The sequence below is a fragment of the Hermetia illucens genome, chromosome 5, assembly GCF_905115235.1.
Source record: "Hermetia illucens chromosome 5, iHerIll2.2.curated.20191125, whole genome shotgun sequence".
NCBI classification, from domain to species: domain Eukaryota; kingdom Metazoa; phylum Arthropoda; class Insecta; order Diptera; family Stratiomyidae; genus Hermetia; species Hermetia illucens.
The window spans coordinates 81,558,498-81,582,002 of NC_051853.1; the positions used below are offsets into that span (position 1 = coordinate 81,558,498).

Below are 23,505 nucleotides of genomic sequence, written 5' to 3' on the forward strand. Positions count from 1 at the left end.
TAAAAATACAAAAGCTACCAAATGCACTGAAGTTGGCATAAAGTAGATTAGTCCAGATTATGACACCGTCCTTCCAACTTACCGCAGTTGGTAAAAAATCTCCTCCTGTTTTCATCCACCTATTCTTGGGTAAACGTCTCCATAAACCTTCACCAAGAAAAACGTGAAAAATTACAGGGACGGAAAATAAACATGATGAAATATTTAGTCTGCGCTGAGCATCCCTTTAAAAAAGCTAATCTTTTATTGCTCAAACATACATAAATCGCTATGTGTTATTTTTGGATATAGCAGTAGCTCCTGCGAATTTTTCATGCATAGATAAATGTTCCATTCCATTTACGACTCGTATTTCTCTCTGGCGTCCAAAAAAAAGGTTAATGTTGGGATTTATAAAATATGACAAAAATCCTGCAGGAGCATTTGAAGGAATGGATTTTAAAGGTTTTTTTCGCAGGAATTCGACAAATGTCGACGGAAGGGCCTTTTGAAATGATTGCTTATTTGGGGATATGGGGAAATTTAATATGCATATGTATACAGGGTTGGCAAGTGCTACCATTATAGAACATTTTTTGGAAAACATTCGATTTATACTGGAAAATTCCCAAACGTGCATTTTCCTTCGTTAGCTATTATAGGGACGCCAATTTTCCGAAAGGAGAGTAGACTTTTATTATGTCTAAGTACATTTCTTACCAAGAAAAAATTCACGAAGGTCAAGTAAACATTTTTGTCCGTAAATCGAAATACGTATGGAATAATGGATAGGGAATTTAATGCGTGTAATAAAAAGCACAGACTCACCTGGGAGTACTTTAGATTGAAATTTCACATCGCTTTGCTCCATTTCGTTAAAGTGGTCTTTAATAACGAAGCACATTTTCAGCTCACAGGCCCTAAGTACAAAAGGTAAGAAAGGTAAAGTAAGAACGATTTGATTGATTTCTTATGTAAAAATATGTGGGTTCACGACGAGTCCACGTATTCCGTAGCAATATTAATATAGAACTCCATACTCTCCTCACCAACGCTAGTGATGGGGTTGAAAATTAAACCCAGCTATTATGAAATCAAAATAGCCCAATTGAGGCGCTTTAACTTTTTGAGCTAGGTAAGCTTCGCAATTTTTCAACAATAGCACGAACTTTTCTGTTCCCTGGTATTTTCAAGTTCGTATATACCCATATTTCGGGAGTAACTTATTCCCTTCTTTAGAGCTGTACGTCCACTTACACGCGAATTGAAAAAATCATCTTTTTTAAGGTTTTGTTGAAAGGTGGGGAGTGCGGGGTGTTGAAAGTGGTCATTTCTTTGATGAACCCATTCTCAAAAACTACCTAACCGAAAAATCTGAAAAAAATCACGGGGCTGCCACTATATGGTGCCTAGGCTCCGAAATACCCTCCATACCGATACCTGTTAAAATAAAGTTCATAATAGTACATTACTAGATTTTTTAGTAATTGACAGAAAAACCCCCCTTAAGTTCACTTTAGAATCAGCAATGTTGGCTACAACATAGAGCACGATCCTGCCAAATTTGGTGAAAATTACACTATTACTAACAAAGTTATACTAGGTCCAAACTGTCGCTTCTCTGCAAATTCAAGATTATGAATGTACGAGTAAATATTACTTGAAAGTGGACATTTTTACATAATAATATATTTTACGTGCTACATGCTAATGAGACAAATGCACACTCAAATCTCTTTATAAAAGAAATACACAAAACCTTTTATACCTGAAGCGCTGAGCTTCCGGTTTCCTGACTTGTCTTATTTAATCGCTGGAAAAAAGTCGGATATACATTTTATTAGTTTTCAACGGGATTAGGGGACTTTCCGCTTCCTCCTGCGTACCCTTGTCTTCCCCCCCCCCCCCCTCTGAAAACATAACATTTATCCTCTATTTAGTCTGATATAACAATGAGGAACTTTTGGGACCTATATGTTATCTAAGGCAACACTATTTTTTCCAGATGGTGCTCGTGAAATGGGCGCTACTTTCGCGCTACCCTCCGTCATTATTACAAACATCAAAAAGAAGACCTGTATCGGAAATACTTTTTAATTAATACCTCACATTGCTATATTCGATGAAAATGACCGGATCCCCTTAAAATTAAAATAAAGCCTTGCGATTTCGTGCGTATCTAATGGTAGTATGTGAATCATTTCGTTTATGTGTAAAGTTTAGGAGACGACCCTGGAAAAATCAGTCGATGACTTCGAGCATTGATTTCTCTGGAAAATACTCGCGCTTATCAATCCGAGATAGTGGGCAATCAGAGGGTAGTATAGGTCTCAGGACGAAACGGCAGCATGGAGCATAAAACCAAAAAACCAATAGCTCCACTACCAAATTCTATCCCCATTTCCACGCGGGGGAGTTTTTCCTCGATGGAAGACCGCAGACGTAGAAGGATGATGGCGAATCTTCCACGCTTAAAAATGGGATAACCCGTTCTCCAGGTTGGAGATTGGGTAGAGCTGACAACCCCAAATGGAAAATTGAAAGTTTCGGAGCCACGAAAAGGACGAACGATCTACGCATGTACAGATCGAATGCTGCCCCACAACTAGCCGATACCAAGAGGTTGATAGGACCTGTTTCCTGGAGAAGAGCCACTACGCCATATATTATAGTGGCTATCCAGTAAACCGTGCGCTCGGAGTAGGTTTTACAGTCAGGTAATCAGGAAGGCTTGTCCCAAGTATGATATCAATATGGAGACTTTAATAGCCAGAACGGAGGCCTTTTTCAGGCGTTATGTAAGCTACATAAAAATACCAATGATAACGAACTATGGGTTATTTAGTTAGCGGTGCGACTTTCCCTTAACAGAATATTTAGTTAGCAATATCGCTCGAAACGTCTCTTCATAGGGTCAAAGCTCTTACTGTACAAGACAATGATCTTGTCAGTCCTCATATATTCCTCGGAGGCTTGGGTTCTTAGCAAGAAGAATTGAGAACTCTTGGCCGCGTTCGGAGGCTCCTCCTCCGAAGAATTTTTGGCCTCCTACATGAGGATGGACGATTCCGTAGCCCACATTACGACGAAATCTATGAGCGATACCATGACCGTCCGGTAGTGGAAAAAATCCGGGTCAATAGGTTAAGCGGGTCACTTAATCCGTATGGATGAGGATAATTCCGCCCGGAAAGTCTATAAGGGGAATATGTATGGTAGAAAAAGAAGACGAGGCAAACCCTGCCTAAGATGGAGCGATGGCGTAGGCCAGCCCGCCAGACAGCTTTTAGGGATGTCGAATTGGTCGACCTCGATGTAAAACCGGGATGTCTGGAGTTCTTTATTAAGGCAGGCCTATACCCGATACCGGTTGTTGCGCCATTGATGATGATGGATATCGCACAAAATGGTTGTTGAATAACCTGGTTTGCACGGAAAGCAGTCATCAAACAACCATGTGCGCTTTAAATGTGTTGACTGAACGTGGCGACCTTCCTTCCAGCCTTGATGAATGTTAGCACATATAAAAGGGCCAATATAGACTAGGGCCTATATCGTTGGCATAGTGCTCTGGAATCGGACTACAATATCACCTAGAAATCCATCCGACAATCAAGTTAGAGGGACTACTGAAGGTATGCACAACGAAGACATCTGTGACACCTATAAGGGGGAAATCGATGTCATTACAATAATGTCATAAAGTTAATAGTCAGCAGAGGTTCGACAAACGATCTTCACAATCACCTGAAGAATATTATTATCAATACGACCACAAACATGCTTAGCCGCAGAAATAGTCGGAACAACTGACTCGATGATGAATATAAGCTATCAATGGAATGAAAGAATGCTGCTTTCTTAAAGAACGCAGGCAGAGACTTATCACGAATTCCGTCGCGCGGAGAAGTGACGAAGAAAGGAAGCCTGGGAGAACCAACTAGTCCGTCAACTTGAAAAGTACCGGGAATTTTTAGCAACAAGTTAGGAGGATGAAGCCTTATATACTGCGATAGTCATTCTGTCGAGATTAACAGGGAAATCTGGTTTCCGACACAACGGGCATATTGGCGCGATGGTTTGAGTATTTTGATGAACTGCTGAACTAAAATATCGGCGTGTTTATGGTCTCGCCAATTGAAGCCGACGGAAAAATGTTGCCACTAACAAGTATGAAACAGATAGTCCGTGCAATTCATCGCCGATGGAATTGTAGCAGAACTGGTTAAATGTGCAGGCGGTTCGTCAACTGATGCTCAAGGTGTTGGACAACGAATCAATACCCAACGACTGTCGATGGAACTTTATCCGTCTCATATATAAAAAGGGGGTTATCACGCAGTTCAGCAATTATAGATGTATTACGTGCAGAGTACCCGATATTTTCCGCTGTCTTGCCAGACCGGATAGTTCCACACCCACTGAGCAACATTGGCCCATACCAAAAAGGCTTGATTCCGGGCAAATCAGAAAAGATCAGATGTTCTCTGTGCGGCAGCGATGGAAAAACTGTTGGAATATGGCCATTAATTGTACCATTTTTTCATGGATTTGCCAGGGTAAAACTCTACACGGCCATGAGAAAATTCGGTATCCGGACTTAATTGATAGGACTAACTAGACTGACTGCTAGGCCAGAAAAAGGCAGCAGGATACCTTTCGAGACCATTTAACAACAACAACGGTCTAAGATAAGGGGATGCCCTCATTCGTTGATACGTCAGTCACAAAGAACATCAGTTGTGCATGCATCTTCTTTAATCTGGCCCTGGAAAAAGTGATCGACGATGCTAAAGTTAATGCAAAATCCACCCAACTATTGGCCTATGCTGGGAATATAGACGTCACTAGAAGAACGACCATAGATGTACAAACTGTCTTCTTCCAGATCGAGCAGGCTGTGCAAAATCATGGGCTGCACCAAGAAGAGTGTACACAGGAATATCAAATGCAGCGGTAAAGGTATACGGCGTAGCTAACTGGCCCCTGAACCATGCGGTTATTGTATTGGTGTGTCGGTGTGTTGACGTCGCCTATATGGTTTTCGTGTTTCTCAGCTGAAAATGGATGCACCTTTAAGATTGATCTTGAACAGTATCACATCCGATTAAATTCCTCTTCTTGTTGATGAAATGCCTAGTCACCGTAATATACAGATACGGCCTGTTCCTCCACGCCGTCAATGTTCTCAAATAGACTAAATCCGCTGGAGTTGACGGTCTCTAATAATATTGGAACGCATCAAAGAATATCTTAAAAATTTGATCGAAAGAGAACAGGCGGATTACCACTCCGGATCCCCCGGACCACGTCAACATGCTTTCGGTAGCGTGGGCTGCTCTAGGAGGAAGGGGCATTCCGAAGAAACTAACAGCCATTATCAGAGTGACATATGATGGCACAAAATGTCACGTGCTGCACAGAGGTAAAATCTTGGAGGGTTATGAGGTCAAAATTTGGGTCCGACAGAATTGCATCCTGTCACCATTATTATTACTTCTTGTTATCGATGACGTTCTCCATGCTTCCTTGTCCGGAGGACGTGGACTATGACATCCTTCCTCAAACATCTACAACCACGCTGATGACATCCCTTTCTCAGGAGGTGACGATCAATTTTTATATGTAGGAAGCGTGGTTTGTGGTTGTCCCGACGCATTTATAGTGCTAGATCCGCCTTCGCTGCCTTGTCTAAAATCGGGAAATGCAGTTATTTGAACAACAAGATCAAGTTGAGAATGTTCAGTACTAGTGTTCCTCCTGTATCGCTATATGGGAGTAGCACAAGGAAAGTAAACTAAGTAAGGCCTGGTGCTCGTACTCATTGTGATCGGAAAACGGAAGTGGCAGCGGATAGGCCACACATTAAGATGGCCGACAAGTGGGTCTCCCCAGAGGCACTTGTCGCAGAACAGTGGAGGAGAACTGCGTGCATTTCGGGAAGTTATGGTAGGTGCTGAGGGACATTTCAGTTAATCGCCATATGCCCCACCGAAGGCGAAAAGGCAACCCTGTATATATATATTGCTACTTCAAATTGCGTAATAGCGTGTGGTTCTCTACCTGATATAAATTATGTAACAAGCCACCATTACAGTATACCTCTGCTATTAGTGCACTCAAAGGGAGTGAAACCGCTGGCCTTAATGATCTTCTCCCTGAAGAATTGTTACTTGTTGTCCCTGCGGAGTTGCAACTTCAACTCATTCTTAAATTTTTTAGAAAAATTTGGAGTAAAATGCAAATTCCGCCGAAGGTGCATGCTGTTGTCGATACTTTCTCCGCTCGTTATCGTTGACACCCTTCGGATCGTTTTAGCTGGTGGACAACCACTTATGACATATGCTTGCTCTTTCATCGAGCAATGTTCCGCGAAGAAATTATTCTAGATTTAGAGGAGGAAACAAGCACAGTCGAACTGTTTGCATTCGCAGTAATGGGAAAACTGTCAAGGACGCTGCATAGTTTTTACATCTAGGAAACGTTTATTCTACCGGCGGACACCAACAGCAACCAACTCGATCTTAATCGACGTATTAACTGCACCAACTTCGATCCCTAAATGCCAACACTACGTTGAAGTTGATCTACGCGTAAGTTCTCCCTATGCTACTAAATGGGTGGAACACATAAAAACTGACTACCACTATTAGTGAGTACTCTGGCTGAAGGCAATAACAAATGAGTCGGTTCACTAGTGTATGATACTCGCGAACATTTTGATCAGAAAGTCGGAGTGACTGTAACATAACCCCGAGTTATGCTGTGTAATGGAAACCATTATCCCAAGTTGGTCGATGGCTGATAGTGTTTTCTATTCACTCCTTAGTGAAGTATAGGGAATCTCCACAGTTAGACTGTGCTTCAGCTTCATTACTATCACACTTCACATTGTGTAAGTAGTAAGTTCATAGCAGCGAGACAAACACAGGATGGATATAGACACCCATGACGACTGGGATTCGAAACTAGAGCAACAAGATTCGGAGGCTGACACTCTCCCTCCTCATTCATCGCGCATGTATTAAAATCGGTTTACTGTCTTTCTCTTTATGTCTAGATGTGAAAATTTAGAACTGCATTAAGCAATCAAGTTCCGTTGAATCGTTTGAATCGTTCTTGTAGCTGAGGTCATTGCGCCCCAGTTATCCTGATGATGTTTGTTGGGTTTAGACTGATTTTTTGAGAGTCCTCCGTGGGCAACATTGCAGACAGTAGAAAATGACATTTTGTGGGTGTGTGTGCAACCATATTCAGGACAAACAGGAAAATTTCTCAACCTGAATCGGTATTGGCACTTCTTATTACTACTATTCCCTGACAGGAATCACCACCAGGCATTTGACAACCATTTTTAAAGTGATGGTATGGCCACCAATGTAAACACTAATCGTATGCCTTTTCTTATGGTTGGCAACCAAATTAGACCATCCCAGCTACACTTTTATGGCGCTGATGGTTTCATTGGCATCTTTGCCGACATCTTCAGGACATTTCGCGACAACAATCATATCTTCATCATCTTCAAGATCGACTATTGTAGCTTCTCTTATGGAAATGAGAAGGACCACATTGTACATCACGTCCAACAGATGGGAACCTAATGATAAGCCTTGCCGTGACGGTGTGCTGCTTAGGCCTCTTGTTCGGGTGCAATGTCCTTTCCAGGAGATAGCTTAGTATAGTAACTAAAGATAATCGTTTTAGCCAATGAGCTTTGAATTGAATGGTCCAGTGTTACCATAGCTCAGCGTTCATTGGAGAACACGAATCGCAAGCTTCAAAACCGCATCTATGTTGTCGACCGTTGAATAAGCTTCGCGAAAACCAAACTCTTGCTCCGATAGGCCATCCCTACATTCAGCGATAAAGAGAAGTAACGGTAACATGTTGATGGGGCTCCTGGTTGTTTATTGGGCTTCGGTAGCAAAGTTACCTTCTGTTTCTTCTACCAAGGAGAAAAATTCTTTCTAGCTTCCAATGTGCTCGAGTCTGACCTTGAAAGTAAGTTTAAGGGCTCTATTAGGAACGGCATCCATACCAGGAGCGGTGACAATACCGATTCTCTGGAATATCGCTGTAAGTTTCTCCTCAGTTTCTGTAGGTATGATGAAGGTATCCAACACTTATTTATATCGAAGAAAAGATGCAGGCAGGTGAGTTGTGGCATTCGCAGTCCTGTCCAGTCTTATGTTTCTCCTCGTTTTCTTCATCATTACCTTTCTGTCGTTAGTTATGTTATTCAGGTCCATTATCATTGGGTTTGCTGACTGAGAATTTAGGCCTTCTTGTTTGTAACTGTAAAATGGTAATTTGGTGGTCTCTGGTAGTTTTTGTTGGGATTGCATATATTTGAACAAGATGCCGCTGACCTCATGACTTTCCTTTAGGTAAATGCAAGGTTTCATTGTCATAGTTTATAAGGCTTCGGCAAAGTTTAACGTTTAACGAGGCAATTTTTACCGTGGTTATAATTTGCACTCATATTGCATTAACGTAACCTGGATGAAGTGGCGTTTCACAACCGGTCTTCTTTGTGTTCGACTCAAATCTAAAATTTACCGGAAAGTTGTCCTTCCTGTCGGTCTCTATGGGTCTGAGTGTTGGCCGACTATAAAAGACAATGCGTCTTGCGGTAATGGAAACGAAGCTGTTGCGTTGGACTAGTGGGGTGACACATTTTGATCACAACCGAAATGAGGATATTCGCGATCGTTATGGGGTTGCACCGATCGCGGGAAAAACTGCGAGAGAGGCGTCTTCGATGGTATGGTCCCGTAATTTGCACTAATGAGAGTTCACTTGCCAAGGTTGGTCTGAACATCGAAGTCGATGTTAAAAGACCAAAAGGCCGGCCGAAACGACGGTGGCTTAATACGCTGGAAGGGGATTTAAAAGCCTCACGATTGCATTCAGATTAGGCATTTGATAAAACTAAATGCCGAAGCCAATCACGACGAGCCGACCCCGCTTGTGAATGGGACAAAGGCTGAAGAAAGAAAGCATGCTGACTAGTCAAAAGTTCACATTAATCCACTCAGGCATGTTCGGTGCATTAATTATTGAATGTTAACTTGCTTGAACCGCAAAGGAGGAGATACCAAAAAAATAAATGTCTCATCCGCCACAGAAGCCTAAGAGGAAATATATAGAATGAAGCCAGGAAAAGTGACTGGTTCTGATGAACATTACGGCTGACTCTCAGAAAGCAAAAAAATGGAATTGTTTCTAAGAGTTCTTTACTCCCTCTGATTGTAAAGTCGGGGCAAGACTTACTTGCTTACGACGTATTTATTATTTCTACTTATCATTTAGCAGGGAGCGCTAACTAGATTACTTCTAGTAAGGAAGTAATTTCAGCTCATTTTTCTATAGTCAAAATTATAGAGACCTTCAAATAATTTTGGTACAAATTGACGCACGGAAATATTTACTACTGACTGCACTTAACAGGCTCAACTTTCTAGTGGGACCATATTAGATGGATAATGATAGAGTGTTTTATTACTTCCTTTCCCATCATCAACGAGTGCATAAAATTATTACTTTCAATTACAGAATATCCTGAAAAGAGGCCATATTTATGGGCTGATCAGGACCGCTATGAGCCAGGTGATGTTCTGCGAGCAAATTGCAGTTCGCCTCCTTCAAGACCCAGGACTGAGTTGAAGTTCACGCTGAATAATATTGTGGTAAGTAAAAACAATAATTACAGTAATTTTTATTCTTTAGCTTAAATTCCGTAATCAAATTGCTTTAAAAAAATCTGTCCTTGTCGGTGGAACTTTTTGTTCGTAAAAGTTCGTAAAAGTTTTCGCAGTTCGACTAATTTATCGAGAATATCGCCGATATTTGACATCGGAAAGGTTATTATTCACTATTGTTTTATTCACTGGTTGCTAATTAAACTAATTAGTCAAGCATCTCTCTTATTTGTGGTCTAGTTTCGAACTCATGATATCGGGGGTATTTGTATGTAGTCGATTGGAATGAATGGAGTTACTTGCAGTTGTCTCTCCTTATAAACCAACATTTTGACCAGATTTAACTGACTAATATTCACAGAATTGATGCTACAGATTAATTTATAGTGATAAATCTTTTGATTTTCTTTGCTTTCCTTTTTGTTTACTTTACCATTTCACTTGACGGGGTAACAAAAAAATTTACCCATTAACTGCTTCATATTTACCACCTTTCAAATTGATAGATTCACAAGAAAATGTTCATACCAGAAATATTGAACTTTTCAGTTACGTCTTTGTCGGGGAGTTCATCGATACTCCACAAGGTTCTATACGAGTCAAAAATTGGGATAAAATTGACCTACAAGTGTGTCAATAGTGGTAGAATTTCCCCCAAACTTTCCAGTAGCATGTTCCATATGATAGGTGATATTATTGCGAACCTGTGTAATTCCTTGGGGATTGCAGTAAAGTTACAAAATATATTGATAAACTATGATTAACTATTCTTTTGAAGGCGGTCCCTAGATTTATCTAACCTCTCTCTAATCCCCCATTCCCGCCAATAGACAACTGATGTGAAAACTAAGACTTGCTTTGGAAAATGGTAATCTTGACCTTCAATTTGATATCCCATCTAGCTACTTTTTATTAAAAAAATCCAGTCTTCTCTCTCCTCCTCCTCGTCTCTTCTAAAATTGTGTGTGACAGATTGTTAAGGGAGAGCGTTCAAAAAAATCAACCAGCCTATGTAGAACTTTTATTCACTAAAATGACCTTTTCATTGTCGCCGTTAGAATGCCATACAGTGTTAAGCGCCAAACTGCATGAGAATTAGAGGGGAGTAACTTAGTAGGTAATGTGAAAACATATCATTTTTTGAAAAAGGTTACATTACAAAGTAATATCACGAATATCACTTTTCATTAACCGTACATCTGATGTTATATCATCAATATTAACATTCAGCAGCTCATAGTACCAAATACCTATATTTATTACTAGAATAATTTTGGATGCATTTATTACATTCAAAACGTAAAGGATACGACTGCACCAAATAAGTATCATTAAAGAAGGAACCAACCTTTCAAGTAAGAGGAGAGAAAAGAAAAGATCCTATACGGATATAAGGTAATATACACAGGGAATCGTGATTTTTGGGAACAAGCATTACTTTACTTAGATGTTATCTCTCCTTGGGTTATTATCAGCATGTCTGCACTCGATAGTCGCCTCGGCCGCTTTAACTAGAAAATATTACGTAAATTACCGCCAATCCATAACTAAAAGCCAAAAATCTTCATTTCCATATGTGCATACACCTGAAATCATTTTCTACCCCAACCTTAGCTCGAAACTATTCCAAAAGTCAGTTCGAAGCTAGTCCGAAGTCAGCGCGAAACCAACCTAGCAAGCCCACAGCCAACCCAAAAACAGTCCAAAAGCCAGCTCGAAACCAACCAGCAAATCTAAAGCCAGTTCGAAACCAGTCGAAAAGTGAGCCGGAGGCCAGCCCAAAGTAAGCCCATAGTCAACCCAAAGTAAACTCAAAGTCACCCCCATACTCGGCGTGGACATCGACAATTACGTCCGCGACTTGTACTACGAAGAGCGCTAATGTTAGGTGATGCTATATTACAACATCAATTTTGTAATGAGATGATGCTAGGTAAGGTGGTATTGCTAGGTAATGGGGTGATGCTTGGTAATGCGGTGATGAGTGGTGTTGCAATTTTTCGATCGTTGATTCCGAACCCCGGGTACGTGTATATTGTAGGATCGAGATAACCACCCATCAAATAAGGATACATGGCCACCTATTACATATATGCCTTGGTTGCTGTTTACCCTATATGTACTTTTAAATTTAGCTTCCGGTCGATCTTGACACCTGAACACTTTAGAATGGGCTGCGAATAAATGGCTGTGTACCAATTTTAATCTTTATAGTCATTCCTTTATGATTTGCGACCTAATGTTTAATGTCATTTCTTTGTTCGCACGAAACGTTTCACAATTCCTAAAATTCACGAAATCCTTTTAAATTTTGTCTTAAATTCACCACATCCTTTTCTTTTCAAAATAATAGAATCGATGGGATCAGGCAAGGGACATTACATCTGAAGATATAGTACCTTTACCATTACTTTATTTTAACGAAATTTTAATGAAACGTCTTTCATGATTTTAGTTCCTTGTGGAAAAGAAAACGATCTGTTCGTTTATTCGTTTTATATTTATTCTTTTAAATCGTTAGAAAGTGGAGCGGTCCAAAACCCGCCTATGACTCCTTCCATACGAATATCTGAAACTTACTTGCTAAACCCATATTCCTTTCCTTCGTTCACGCCTGGGCGTTGTCATGTTATTATTCATTATCTTTCTCCGAATTTTCTCCTTTTGCAGAACATTGTTCATGAAGTTCCTGGGGGCTTACCATGAGTACCTGCTATGATGACATAATCCGTCGATTCTCTTAATTGATTTGGAAGCGATAAGTAGAGCTCCGCCGTGATTGACACAGCGCTAGTTTATACTGAGTGCAGGATCACCATTCATACCAGTGAATGTGAGGCGTTGTTACAATCAAGGGGTCCGGCGGCCGAGTTTTACAGTACAACTCCATGCTTGCAAGCTGCACATCAACCTGCCAATTGAAACTGTGAATGCTGAACAGGATGACATGGAGAGTTACTACCTTATCCAACCCAATTTTCCTTCCTACATGTATATTCTGAGACTGCAGATTGAAGAGTGCATGCAAAATAGCACCGAATATACGAATAGCACCAGTAATATACGAACGTAAAGTTATGTGCAGTGAGTCTGGCTTGCAGCGAAAACTTTCTCGTTTCAGCTTAATTCCTCACACTACGGATGCCTAAGGGAACATCGGCCTAATTAAAACATGAGACCTTAATCCCCATCGGCTGTAGAAGCTGGCTTCATATTTGTCTCTACATCTTTCTTGAAAGAGTTTCTTATATTCACCTTTAGGACCTATGGTTTAACCTGTCTTCATTGTTACTACTTTTACAAGCGCGTTTCAAAAGTCCTCTGTTTGATTTTGTTGTTGTTTTTGCTGTTTCCGTGTCCATCAGGAAATCGATTTACAGTGTTCGCCTTGGGCAATAGAACACGCCTCTTCAAAGTAATTGATTTGATTGAAAAGGGGGGGGGGGGGGTCCTTAGTAAGCAGAAAGCAGGACTCTATTGCCAAAAAGCTGTTACACTTTTGCTCTTACCATTAACCCGGAGGAGACCCTATGTGACGGAATTCAAACCGGACTGCGAATCACTAGTGATTGGTGCAAAAAGACAGGGCCACGACCAGCAAAAGACAATAAAATACCACTCATTAGGAAGCGCAAGCTCGAGTAATCGCCCGAGAACCACTAGGATACATGGCATGGAGGTGAAACGAGTAACATACGTCAAGTATTTGGGAATCGCATTAGACCAAACAAAACATATGTCTGAAAGTCACAAGGGCTTTGACAACTTGCAAGTCTATAGTCGGGAAAAAAGGGGAACGCACCCCGAAAATGCTGCAATGGATATATACTACCACCTATGGGGTGATTTCGGCAGACAAAACTGAACTCACAACTTGAAGGACTGGCTTGCGTGCATCTCAGCGGCACAATTAGAACTTGTCCAAGGACATCCCTGGATGTCCTTCTGGGATTGAGTTCTCTTTATCTGCACATACAGATGCAGGCAAGGAGGGCGATCTTCCGAATGTCCGGGAGCGCCAGTCAGACGGGGAGCTACTTAAATCGAAGGAAAATTAATATTCTTTCTAGGCAAAATTCCGAATTACTGATATCAAGACAACAGGTTTCACTTCAATGAGAAGTTTGGAGTAACAGGACAAATTGGCAGAGCGTTGCATTTACATATGGCTTAAACTAGCAGCGAGTGCTCATTGAGGGATACAAACCCAAGCGCTTGAAAGATTTTTCAAGCCTCATCAAGAAAGTCCTCCGGACCATAGTGGGAATATTCACTGGTCAGTGCAGGCTAAACTACCACCTGGGGAAGGCAGGGATATATGCGGGCACTATCTGCAGCTTTTGTGTGAAGAGTGATGAAACCTCCACACATATTCTGGGACAATGTCCGGTACTTGTGCAAAGTAAGTCCAGGCACCTAGGAGAATACTTAATACCAGAGGCTAAGTTGAAACACTTGGAAGTAGGGAGCATAATAAAGTTTCTGTCGGTTATAGGTTTAAACGATATACTATAGTTTATAGGTGTACTATAACAAGTAAAGGGGCACAATAGTTCTTTTAGGACGCAGTGCGGCATTCCTTGACGAAATTATTACCATTAATCCTGTATTGCCAGATGACTAGATCCTGGGCACAGAATTCTTTCTTGTAAAAAATGTGATATCAGTCCTTGTGAATCTTTCATCGTAGGAGATCGTAGCTTCCTTCATTGCTCCAATACTACAGATTTGATTAAACCGAACTTTTGGACCAAAGGGTAAATTTCTGTCCTGCAACTTGGCCGACATTGCTGCTAGTAGAAAGAGAAAGGCTGTAGGATACTGTTAATGTGACTAACGTTTATCTTTTTAGACATACATATATAAATAGTGTCTTATATATGAGATGTGCGTGTATGGGCATGCTTATGCGCAGGCCGGGTAGGTGGGAAGTAAACGCCCACCCGTGGATAAAAATTGGCTATGGGAAGGACACCCAGAAATTAAACCAAATATGGAAGGGGAGAAAAGTAGTTTTTTTACGGTGCAGGGCTTCGGAAACCCAGTGCCGGCGGTTTTTGGGAGTGAGCAAGCAGGCTCCCGGCCGTCGATATCCAACGACCGCAGTGCCTCAGTAGTGGGAAACTTGGCTACTGTGGCATCTAATGCTACAAGAGATAATGGTGGAGTGGAAATTAGGTCCACACCGGATCCCTTTAGGAGGAGTTCGAAGCTTGGGAGATCACCACCGAGAACAATGGTTCTTTTTGGCAGTCGAGATTCGTCGCGGGACTCTGAAAGAAATACAAATAGTCCCTTAATCGAGATCATTCCTTGTGGCGCAAGGCGCGAAAGCAAACGGGAACATACCGGAATGGCGTTCGTTACACTCGGGGAACGAATAAATGAACTGTGCGAGTTCATCAAGGAGAGACGGAATATCCACCAAAATATTCGAGCCTTGATAAGAGGCATTAAATTGTCTTATATCAGGGCACTCGAAGAAAAGAATTCCCAAGCGTCAGTTGGCAAGGTCACCAGGGAAACGCAGGTGACGCCTCCCCGTGATAAAGCAGGCGGGAAGACAGGAAAACGGGTTAGAGACGGTACCAGCGAGCCTCTTGGACCACAGCAAGTCCCGAAGAAGAAAAAAGCCTCTTCACCATAGAAGGCGGAGCCGGCGAGAGTACCGGCGAAAGTCGGTAATCTCACGATTGCAGCCACAACACCTACAAAAGGGGAAAAAACCAACGCCCGGAGGCCCGAACAATGGACTAAGGACAACAAGAGGCAAAAGGACAAAAAGAAGCTCCGCCCGGAAATAATAATTATTTCCAAGAAGGGAAATATGTCCTATGCCGACATCCTCCGAAAGGTGAAGTCAGACCCGGAATTGAAGGATTTGGGGGATAATGTGAGCCGTATTAGGCGAACACAGAAAGGGGATCTGATGCTGGAGTTAAGTAAGTCCGCCGACAAGTCGGCCGATAACTTCCGCGGGAAGGTGGAAAGTGTACTTGGAGAGGAAGCTGAGGTAAGAGCTCGGAAACAGGAGATAGTGGTTGAGTGCAAGGACCTAGATGAAGTCACCTCACGGGAGGACATCTGTGCTGCGCTAAAGCAGCAGTTCAACCTTGGCGATATAGACCAGAGTGCCATAAAAAGGATGAAGAAGGCATATGGTGGCACACAGACCGCTATTATTAGTTTGCCGGCGGAATCAGCTATTAAGTTGATTACCGCGGGCAAGGTAAGAGTAGGTTGGGTCGTGTGCAGGCTCAGGGAACAAATCTCTCTAAAGAGATGCTTCAGATGCCTCGATTTCGGCCATTTTGCGGCGGCATGCACTAGCCAGCATGATAGGTGGAGGAGTTGCAGGAAGTGTGGGGAAGAGGGCCACCTCATCAAAGATTGCACCGGAGATCCACGGTGTATGTTATGTAGTGGGAAAGAGGGCGTGGACGGCCGGCATATTGCGAGAAGCAGCAGATGTCCGGTATATAGGAGGGAGCTGAACCGCACAGGAAAATGAGATTGATACAAATCAATCTCAATCACTGTGAGGCAGCTCAGGACCTGCTCTCGCAAACCATTCGAGAGTCGAATGTCGATGTCGCGGTTATTTGCGAGCCGTACAGAAACTACGGCGGTGCGACTTGGGCGGTGGATGCATCTGGCAACGCGGCAATCTGGGCGTGCGGAAGACAGGCCATTCAGGAAGTCATGGCCCCTTCCGGCAGCCGGTTTTATAAGGACGAAGGTCAACGGTGTCCATATTTACAGCTGCTACGCTCCTCCTAGTGCAACCTTAGCACAATATGAGGAGATGTTAGACAGTCTGGTGTTGGATGCTAGAGACCGCAGCCCTAAAATCATTGCGGGCGATTTCAACGCGTGGGCCCTGGAGTGGGGAAGCCGATCGACGAACACCAGAGGTCAAATTCTGTTGGAGTCATTTGCGGAGCTGGACATCGTGCTGGCCAACGTTGGATGCGTGCCCACCTTTCGAGGAAGAGGGTCGGGTTCGATCGTTGACCTGACATTTGTTAGCACTTCACTGGTGAGGGGGATGACTTGGCAAGTGAGTGAGCACTACATCCACAGTGACCACCAGGCCATCTTCCTCCACATCGGGAACCGGGGAAGCAGCCAACGACGCTCTGGAGGTGGAAAGGCTAAGGCGGTTGGCTGGTCTATCGGAGCTTTCGACGAGGAGACATTCCTGGCCGCATTGGAGGGAGCCCATGATCCGGATGGAACAGCGGTGGAAAGGGTCACACAGCTGTCTCAGCGTGTAACCGAAGCATGCGACGCTACGATGCCACGACGACGTTTGCACCACGGCAAGAGGCCAAACTACTGGTGGAACACGGAGATCGCTGCCTTGAGATCCTCTTGTCTCCGAGCGAGGAGACTTTCCCACAGGACAAGAGGAAGGCCGGAGCACCAGGAGCGTGAGGAGGAATACAGGGATATGCGAAGCAACCTTAAGAAGGCCATTCGGAGGAGCAAGCGGTCATGCTACCAGAAGCTCTGCATGGAGGCTAATACGAATCCGTGGGGTACAGCCTACCAAGTTGTAATGAAGAAGATCCGCGGGCGAAAATCACCTCAGGTGACATGCCCACGGCTCTTGTTGCAAATAATTGCAACTCTTTTCCCGCAGCAGGAGCAGGACGAAAGAGAACCCCAACTGGCAGCTCAGCAGGACGTCTTCTCGATCCCTGATGTTACCGAAGAGGAACTTTGGGAAATCTGCAGACGTATTGGGGACAGCAAGGCTCCGGGATTGGACGGAATTCCGAACAGGGCTCTGAAGGTGGCGATCAAGGCCAGACCAAGGTGGTTCGCAAGCGCATTCGAATCGTGCATGGCGCAAGGAGTGTTTCCCGCCCTGTGGAAGAGGCAGAAACTGGTCTTGCTACCGAAGCCTCGAAAACCACCCGGCGTGCCCTCTTCATATCGCCCTATTTGTCTCTTAGACACCATGGGGAAGATGTTGGAGAGGGTGATATTCAACAGGCTGCTCCCGTTCATCGAGCTTGCGGGTGGTCTTTCAGAGCGGCAATATGGGTTTCGGCGAGCCCGTTCTACGGTCGATGCAGTAGCAAAGGTCGTGGAATTGGTTCGAAATGCGATGGCCATGGGCAAATGCTGTGCTCTGGTGACGCTGGACGTCAAAAATGCTTTTAACTCAGCCAACTGGGGCTGGATTAAGGGCGTTTTGGCCAAACTGGGTGTTCCTAGCTACTTGGCTCGGCTCATCGAGAGTTACTTTTCGGATAGACTTCTCTGGTACGAGACGGACGACATGCCGAAGGAGTACATTGTGACAGCAGGTGTGCCTCAAGGTTCTGTATTGGTACCGCTGCTGTGGAACATAATGTACGACGGAGTGCTTGGCCTTCGCGTGCCGGAGGAGACAACGCTGATTGGTTTTGCGGACGACTTGGCGGTAGTTGCAATTGCAAAGCATCCCGAGGACGTGGAGCTTTATGCAAATGAAGCCATTCATACCATCAAGTCATGGTTACGAATGGTCAAGCTGGACCTGGCGGACGAAAAGACGGAGGCGGTCCTCATTACCAACCGTAGGAAGAACAACACGGTTACCACCACGGTTGGTAATCGTGAGGTCGTCTCAAAATCGGTTGTCAAATACCTGGGGGTGATGATCGATGCCAAGCTGAGTTTCAAGGGACACTTGGATTATGCGCGAGAGAAGGCAGCAAACGCCAGCTCATCCCTTGCAAGGATGATGCCTAACGTGTGAGGGCCGAAGTATAGTCGCAGGCTACTCATCGCGGGAGTGGTGAGGTCGATCCTGCTATACGCGGCCCCTGTCTGGGCGGGAGCGTTGAACCACGCTGTCAACCGGAGAAAGATATGTTCGGCATACCGGCCAATTGCGCTAAGGGTGTGTAGCGCATTTAGGACGGCGTCGACGGAGGCAGTGTGTGTTATCGCAGGAATGATCCCTATAGATCTTCTAGCGAGCGAGGCACACTGGCTCTACGAAAAACGGAAGGCAAATCCAGCCGAGGTGAATGCGGATTTCCGAAAAGCCATCAGGAGGGGGTTGTGTGGCAAGTGGCAACAACGGTGGGATAACTCCGACAGGGACAGGTGGACCCATACATTGATCCCGTGCTGCAACCTGGCGCAGCAGTGTCTTTCTAGGATTTCCACCTCCAGCCATTAAAAAAAAAAAAAAAAAAAATATATATATGAGGTAAAAGCGTTGATAACTAAAGAGTTTGCTGCATCCTGGGGCCTCACTAGGGTTACTACTTTCCGCTAAGTGGTCCGCCCCCTTGGTTCGATTTCTCTGGATGCTACGACACTTTGTGATACAGCAGTACCCAAGCCCTCTTTCCCAAAGAGCTTCGCCTTCCTTTGCAGTGTCTTCTGCGGCCGTCAGCTGGAAGCCTTCCCAGGTTCATGGTATCCAGTTCGCATGGATTCTATGTTTCTACATTGGGCTATTAGGCCATTCATGCCCTCATCAACTTTCCTTTCTTCCGGTTTGTTTTAATGAAGGCTTCTAGTGAATTTCGCCCGTTGTCCCCGTTTCTTGGCTAGTCATGCTTTTTTTTTTCTTTCTTTTCTCTGTCATGCGTGCCTATTAATGCTCTTGGAAGACTTAGGACACAGTGCAGTCCAGTTTTCAGCTTCTCCGATAGTCGCAATTGCTGTACTCCCCTTTCTAGTTAACTGCGCACTAAGACCTAAGTGCATGTTTTCCGCTGAAGTGCCTTCCATAGACTTCTCGTCGGGGAACATGAATTTAATGAGGACTCCGAAATTTGCGCCTGACCGCGACTTGATTGCTAAAAGCAGCAGGTGGATTTGAATTCTATCACTTCTTACCACTTGGACAGTGAATGTCAGCTTTGATGTTCGTGTTTTGAACACCCTTCGCGTAGTGGAGGATTATAAGAAGCTAATTCACCACGACAAAGAAGTGTCCGAGGGCAGCACTATGGTAAGGAGCATAACTTGGGAAAGTTTTGTGGAAATCATATAATTATTAACAAATTTTTAATAGATTGGAGTAATCTATCTTATAAAACTCTTCCTCATGCAATTACTGCACTCCCAAGCGTAATTTTTCAGTACCACATTAAAGTCAATATTTGGACATACTTAATGCATAGACATACACTACGAGCCATATATAAATGGAGGCAGCATGCACTCAAATATTCTGACATAACAAATCCGCCGAACACATTTCATGCCAGAAGCACTAGGCTTTCGGTTTCTGAATAATTTATATTATTACATATAATATATTAAATTACTTTACTTTGTTGCGATACATGGGATTTTTATAGAATTTTTCTCCAATACCAAAAATTGTAACGACATGTTTGCTTAACCATTTTTAAGATGGTATTTGTGTCCTGAATTTTAAGTATTGAGAACCATGAATTATTTTAATTAAGTACAATTCTATCTCATATTCGCCATATACACCCACACTGCATCGAATAAGATAGTGGCCATGAAATGTATCCGAAATAAACTCCAATTTCTATTAGATTAGGATAAATTCACGAACCATGAATCGACTACTTGAATCCTATCCAATGACAGCCAGAAAAAATCGATACCTAAATAAGGACATCTAAAATCGGAAGTAGTATCAGAATACAAATTCTTGGAGATTTCTCGTTCTGAGTCCTTCCGTCGGAATTGAAATAAAATAAAAACAGAAGAACTGAGATCCCATGGAGCGTATTATTTTGTCATCTATGGCCTAGGCCGGAGCATATAAATTTTTGAAAACAAACAAAATTGAGGCGTAATGTGCTGTCGTAACGATTTCATGCTGTCAAAGGGAAGACAAGAACAATATTTGCATTTTTATTGCCAAAAGTCTAACAAAAGGAAAACTTTTCTCATAAGATCTACCCAATTTTCCGAAATCTCGTCATGAGGAAAAAAACATGTCCTTCAAAGTCGCAAGCCAACGAATATGATAAATAGTCTAATTTCAATTATTCCTTTACATAATTTTTGCTTTTCGTGATACTTGGATTGCTTTTAAATGAAAAAAAGTTATAGTGATGCCTTGGGGACGTCGAATATAAAAAAATCTTGAAAATTGTGTTAGACATTGTGAGCAACATTCTCGCGAGAAAGGAGAGTCGTCGTTAGAGGTTACAATTTGCATATTAAAACAGGGAACACACCGACAAGCTTCGAGTTTGGGAAGTACTTCTGGAGTTTGGATGAATGGATAATATTTTGCTTGTTAACTTTAATGAAGATCGCGATGATATTATTTTCCAGTTTGAGCAAGAAAGTTTCGCGAACGCTACAAGGAGTATATCTAAAGTTTCCAAAGTAAATCATTGAGTTGATAACGGCTTTCAGTGGTGATTTGAATATTTTTTAGTTAGTGCGCTAGGGTCAAAAACCTACTATCATAGTAATTTATCAGAATTACTAATTTCGCCGTCATAAATAAAATTTTACTTTGATTGTGGCTTTCCGAAAGCATTTATTGTAATTTTCATAATTGCTTGAAGTCCGGAAAATGTATCTAAGCTTCATTGTTTAATAGACTTTGCTTCCGATAAATGTGTCTGTTCCTTTACTTATGTACATATTATACAGGTAATAACCGTTCACAATCTACGAAGTACGCCTGAAATATCTCTGGACAGAAGATACGGCACAGTAAGGCAAACGCTTATCAGGGGCATAAGATAATTCAGCCAAGTACAATTGGCTCGACCACAATAGTGCCAAAATACATAACAGTCATTTATTGCCCTCCAACCAAGTCATTTAAAATGGTCTCTATTTCCTTAACTTATCTTCCATACGCTGCCTGCAGCCCTCCATAAGAATTGCATAATTTCCACTGTACTGAGCACAGGATTCCCTACATCCTAGCGGGTAGTCTAAAGTACACTCACGGATACATAATGTGACAGGTATATCAAGATCTTCTGCAGAGGCTGGCCTGTAATACCGAATAAAGTGCAAAAATGTAATGCCATGGAATGGATAGACCAGCATACGAGGATATCTTGGCCGATGGACACATAGATGAGCCAGGGCACAACTAGCCTAGAAAAGTACATATATATATACATTCGCCATTCTTTAGTGTCACCTAGAGGTATCCTCTGGGACTTGTATCTCATGTGAAATGTTTTTGAGATAAATACTGGGTTAGTGTTTTTAATGTTGGCATTAAAGGATTTTGAGAAGATATAATAGTTTTAGAGTTGTCAATTCATTATAATATTTTAGGAACTATTAAACTAAATAACGTCGAAAAGAAACCCGTAAATTTTGAATATATTTATTTGCGAATTTTGAAGATGTATTGAGAAAAAGTATCAACATTTTTCTTTCAAAGGGAGCGGTATGTTTTGGAAAAGAAATCTCTTTAGTAATGCGAACAGTAGAGACTGTTTCCCTCTCGATAATCAGAGAGCCCTCGACCTTCATTCCGGCACTCAGTCGTGATGGTCGTCCTGCACTTTTAATTCACTCGTTAGTCAACTCTTGTAGGCTATATTACATTTTAAAAGTTTCTAATTACCACTATGTGAACAATCATAAGTTTGCTAACCCAGCTAAAAGTGGGCAATCCCAAAAGAAGTGCCTCACAGTTTTTTCCTCTTCTCCGTTGCGTCGGCAAGGCAAGTTGTAAGGTTTGCCCGCGTCTTGCGTCATAGTTGCCTATATATCAATGCTCCGTGAATACTGCCGTATTCTTATATGCATTTTCACGCGTCTTACCCAAAATCTCTCACGGTCGAGTTTTGTTATAAGCGAGCCAAATCTTCTTTGGCTTAGCACAGATAGCGAGCCTTCGCCAACTGAAGTCAGCTAAGTAGTGCGACTAGATTCCACCCTTAACAGTCACTAGTGGGGCCCTGACTATCCCCACCGATGAACTACCAAAAGCAGAGCTCCGCCTGGCCAGTCTATTAGCTCTCTATATTTCTTTGATCAAGAACCCAGAGGAGGGTGACTTTTATCGTGTCACCCAGACTGTTCAGCGTATCCCTGCACTGCTCCATCAGCCGGGAGAATACCGTCACTGTGTACAAAGTCTTAATGGTTGCTTGGCTGTCGGTCAGAATAAAATGTGTTATGCTTGGGGTTCGGAGTATGCTCTATCCATTGAGAGGTTTTCGGCCTGCAGTGTCACCAGTACTTTCGCTTAGAATACACTAGGGAATGCTGGGAAGTCGTACTACTGGATTCTGCTGTGTGTTTCCGAGAAAACTCCAGTAACTACTGCGCAGACCATCTTTGATCCGTCAGTGAAGTGTGAGATGTGTCATAGTCTTGCGACACGTCGCCCACTCTTCACTCTGGTTAAAAAGCCCACTTCAAAGTTTCTTCTGGAGCTTGACTTGCGTGTTGCGTAGTACACTGGGAACTCCGAGAGTTTACGAGTGATTTCCTTTAGGATGTTACTATGGTCGTAGGGCTCCGTTACCTGCCATCACTGTACGCTACAGCTTATTTAATGTGGAGGTCCAGGGGAAGGAGTATCTACCGGGCAGGATCGCAAAGCCTCCATAGCACCTACACACGCGGTGTTTTGGATCTTACTAAACTCCTGTCTATTGTACTTTTTGCGCAGCGCCTACCACCGCACAATAAAAACATACGTTGGTATGTGTGTATGCAGAGAACCGTCTTCGACCGAAAACCCCATTTCCTGACAAAGATCCCCTTGCAGGCATAGTAGACTATGCGAACCTTCTTAACTCTAAGTTTTATGTTCTATTTTTAACTTAATTTAACATTCAGGATTACACCCAAAAAGTGTAAATTGGAGGAAAGGACCAATGTTTGTGAATAG

At 42.9% G+C, this 23,505-nt stretch overlaps 1 protein-coding gene across 1 annotated transcript in view; it reads left to right on the top strand.

Moving 5' to 3' along the window:
- Positions 1-23,505, top strand: part of LOC119658244 — a 419,442-nt gene that overhangs the window by 157,808 nt on the left and 238,129 nt on the right. The window contains exon 5 of the mRNA XM_038065521.1: positions 9,538-9,671. Coding sequence (XP_037921449.1) covers positions 9,538-9,671 — 134 coding nt within the window. The remainder of the gene's footprint in view (positions 1-9,537; positions 9,672-23,505) is intronic.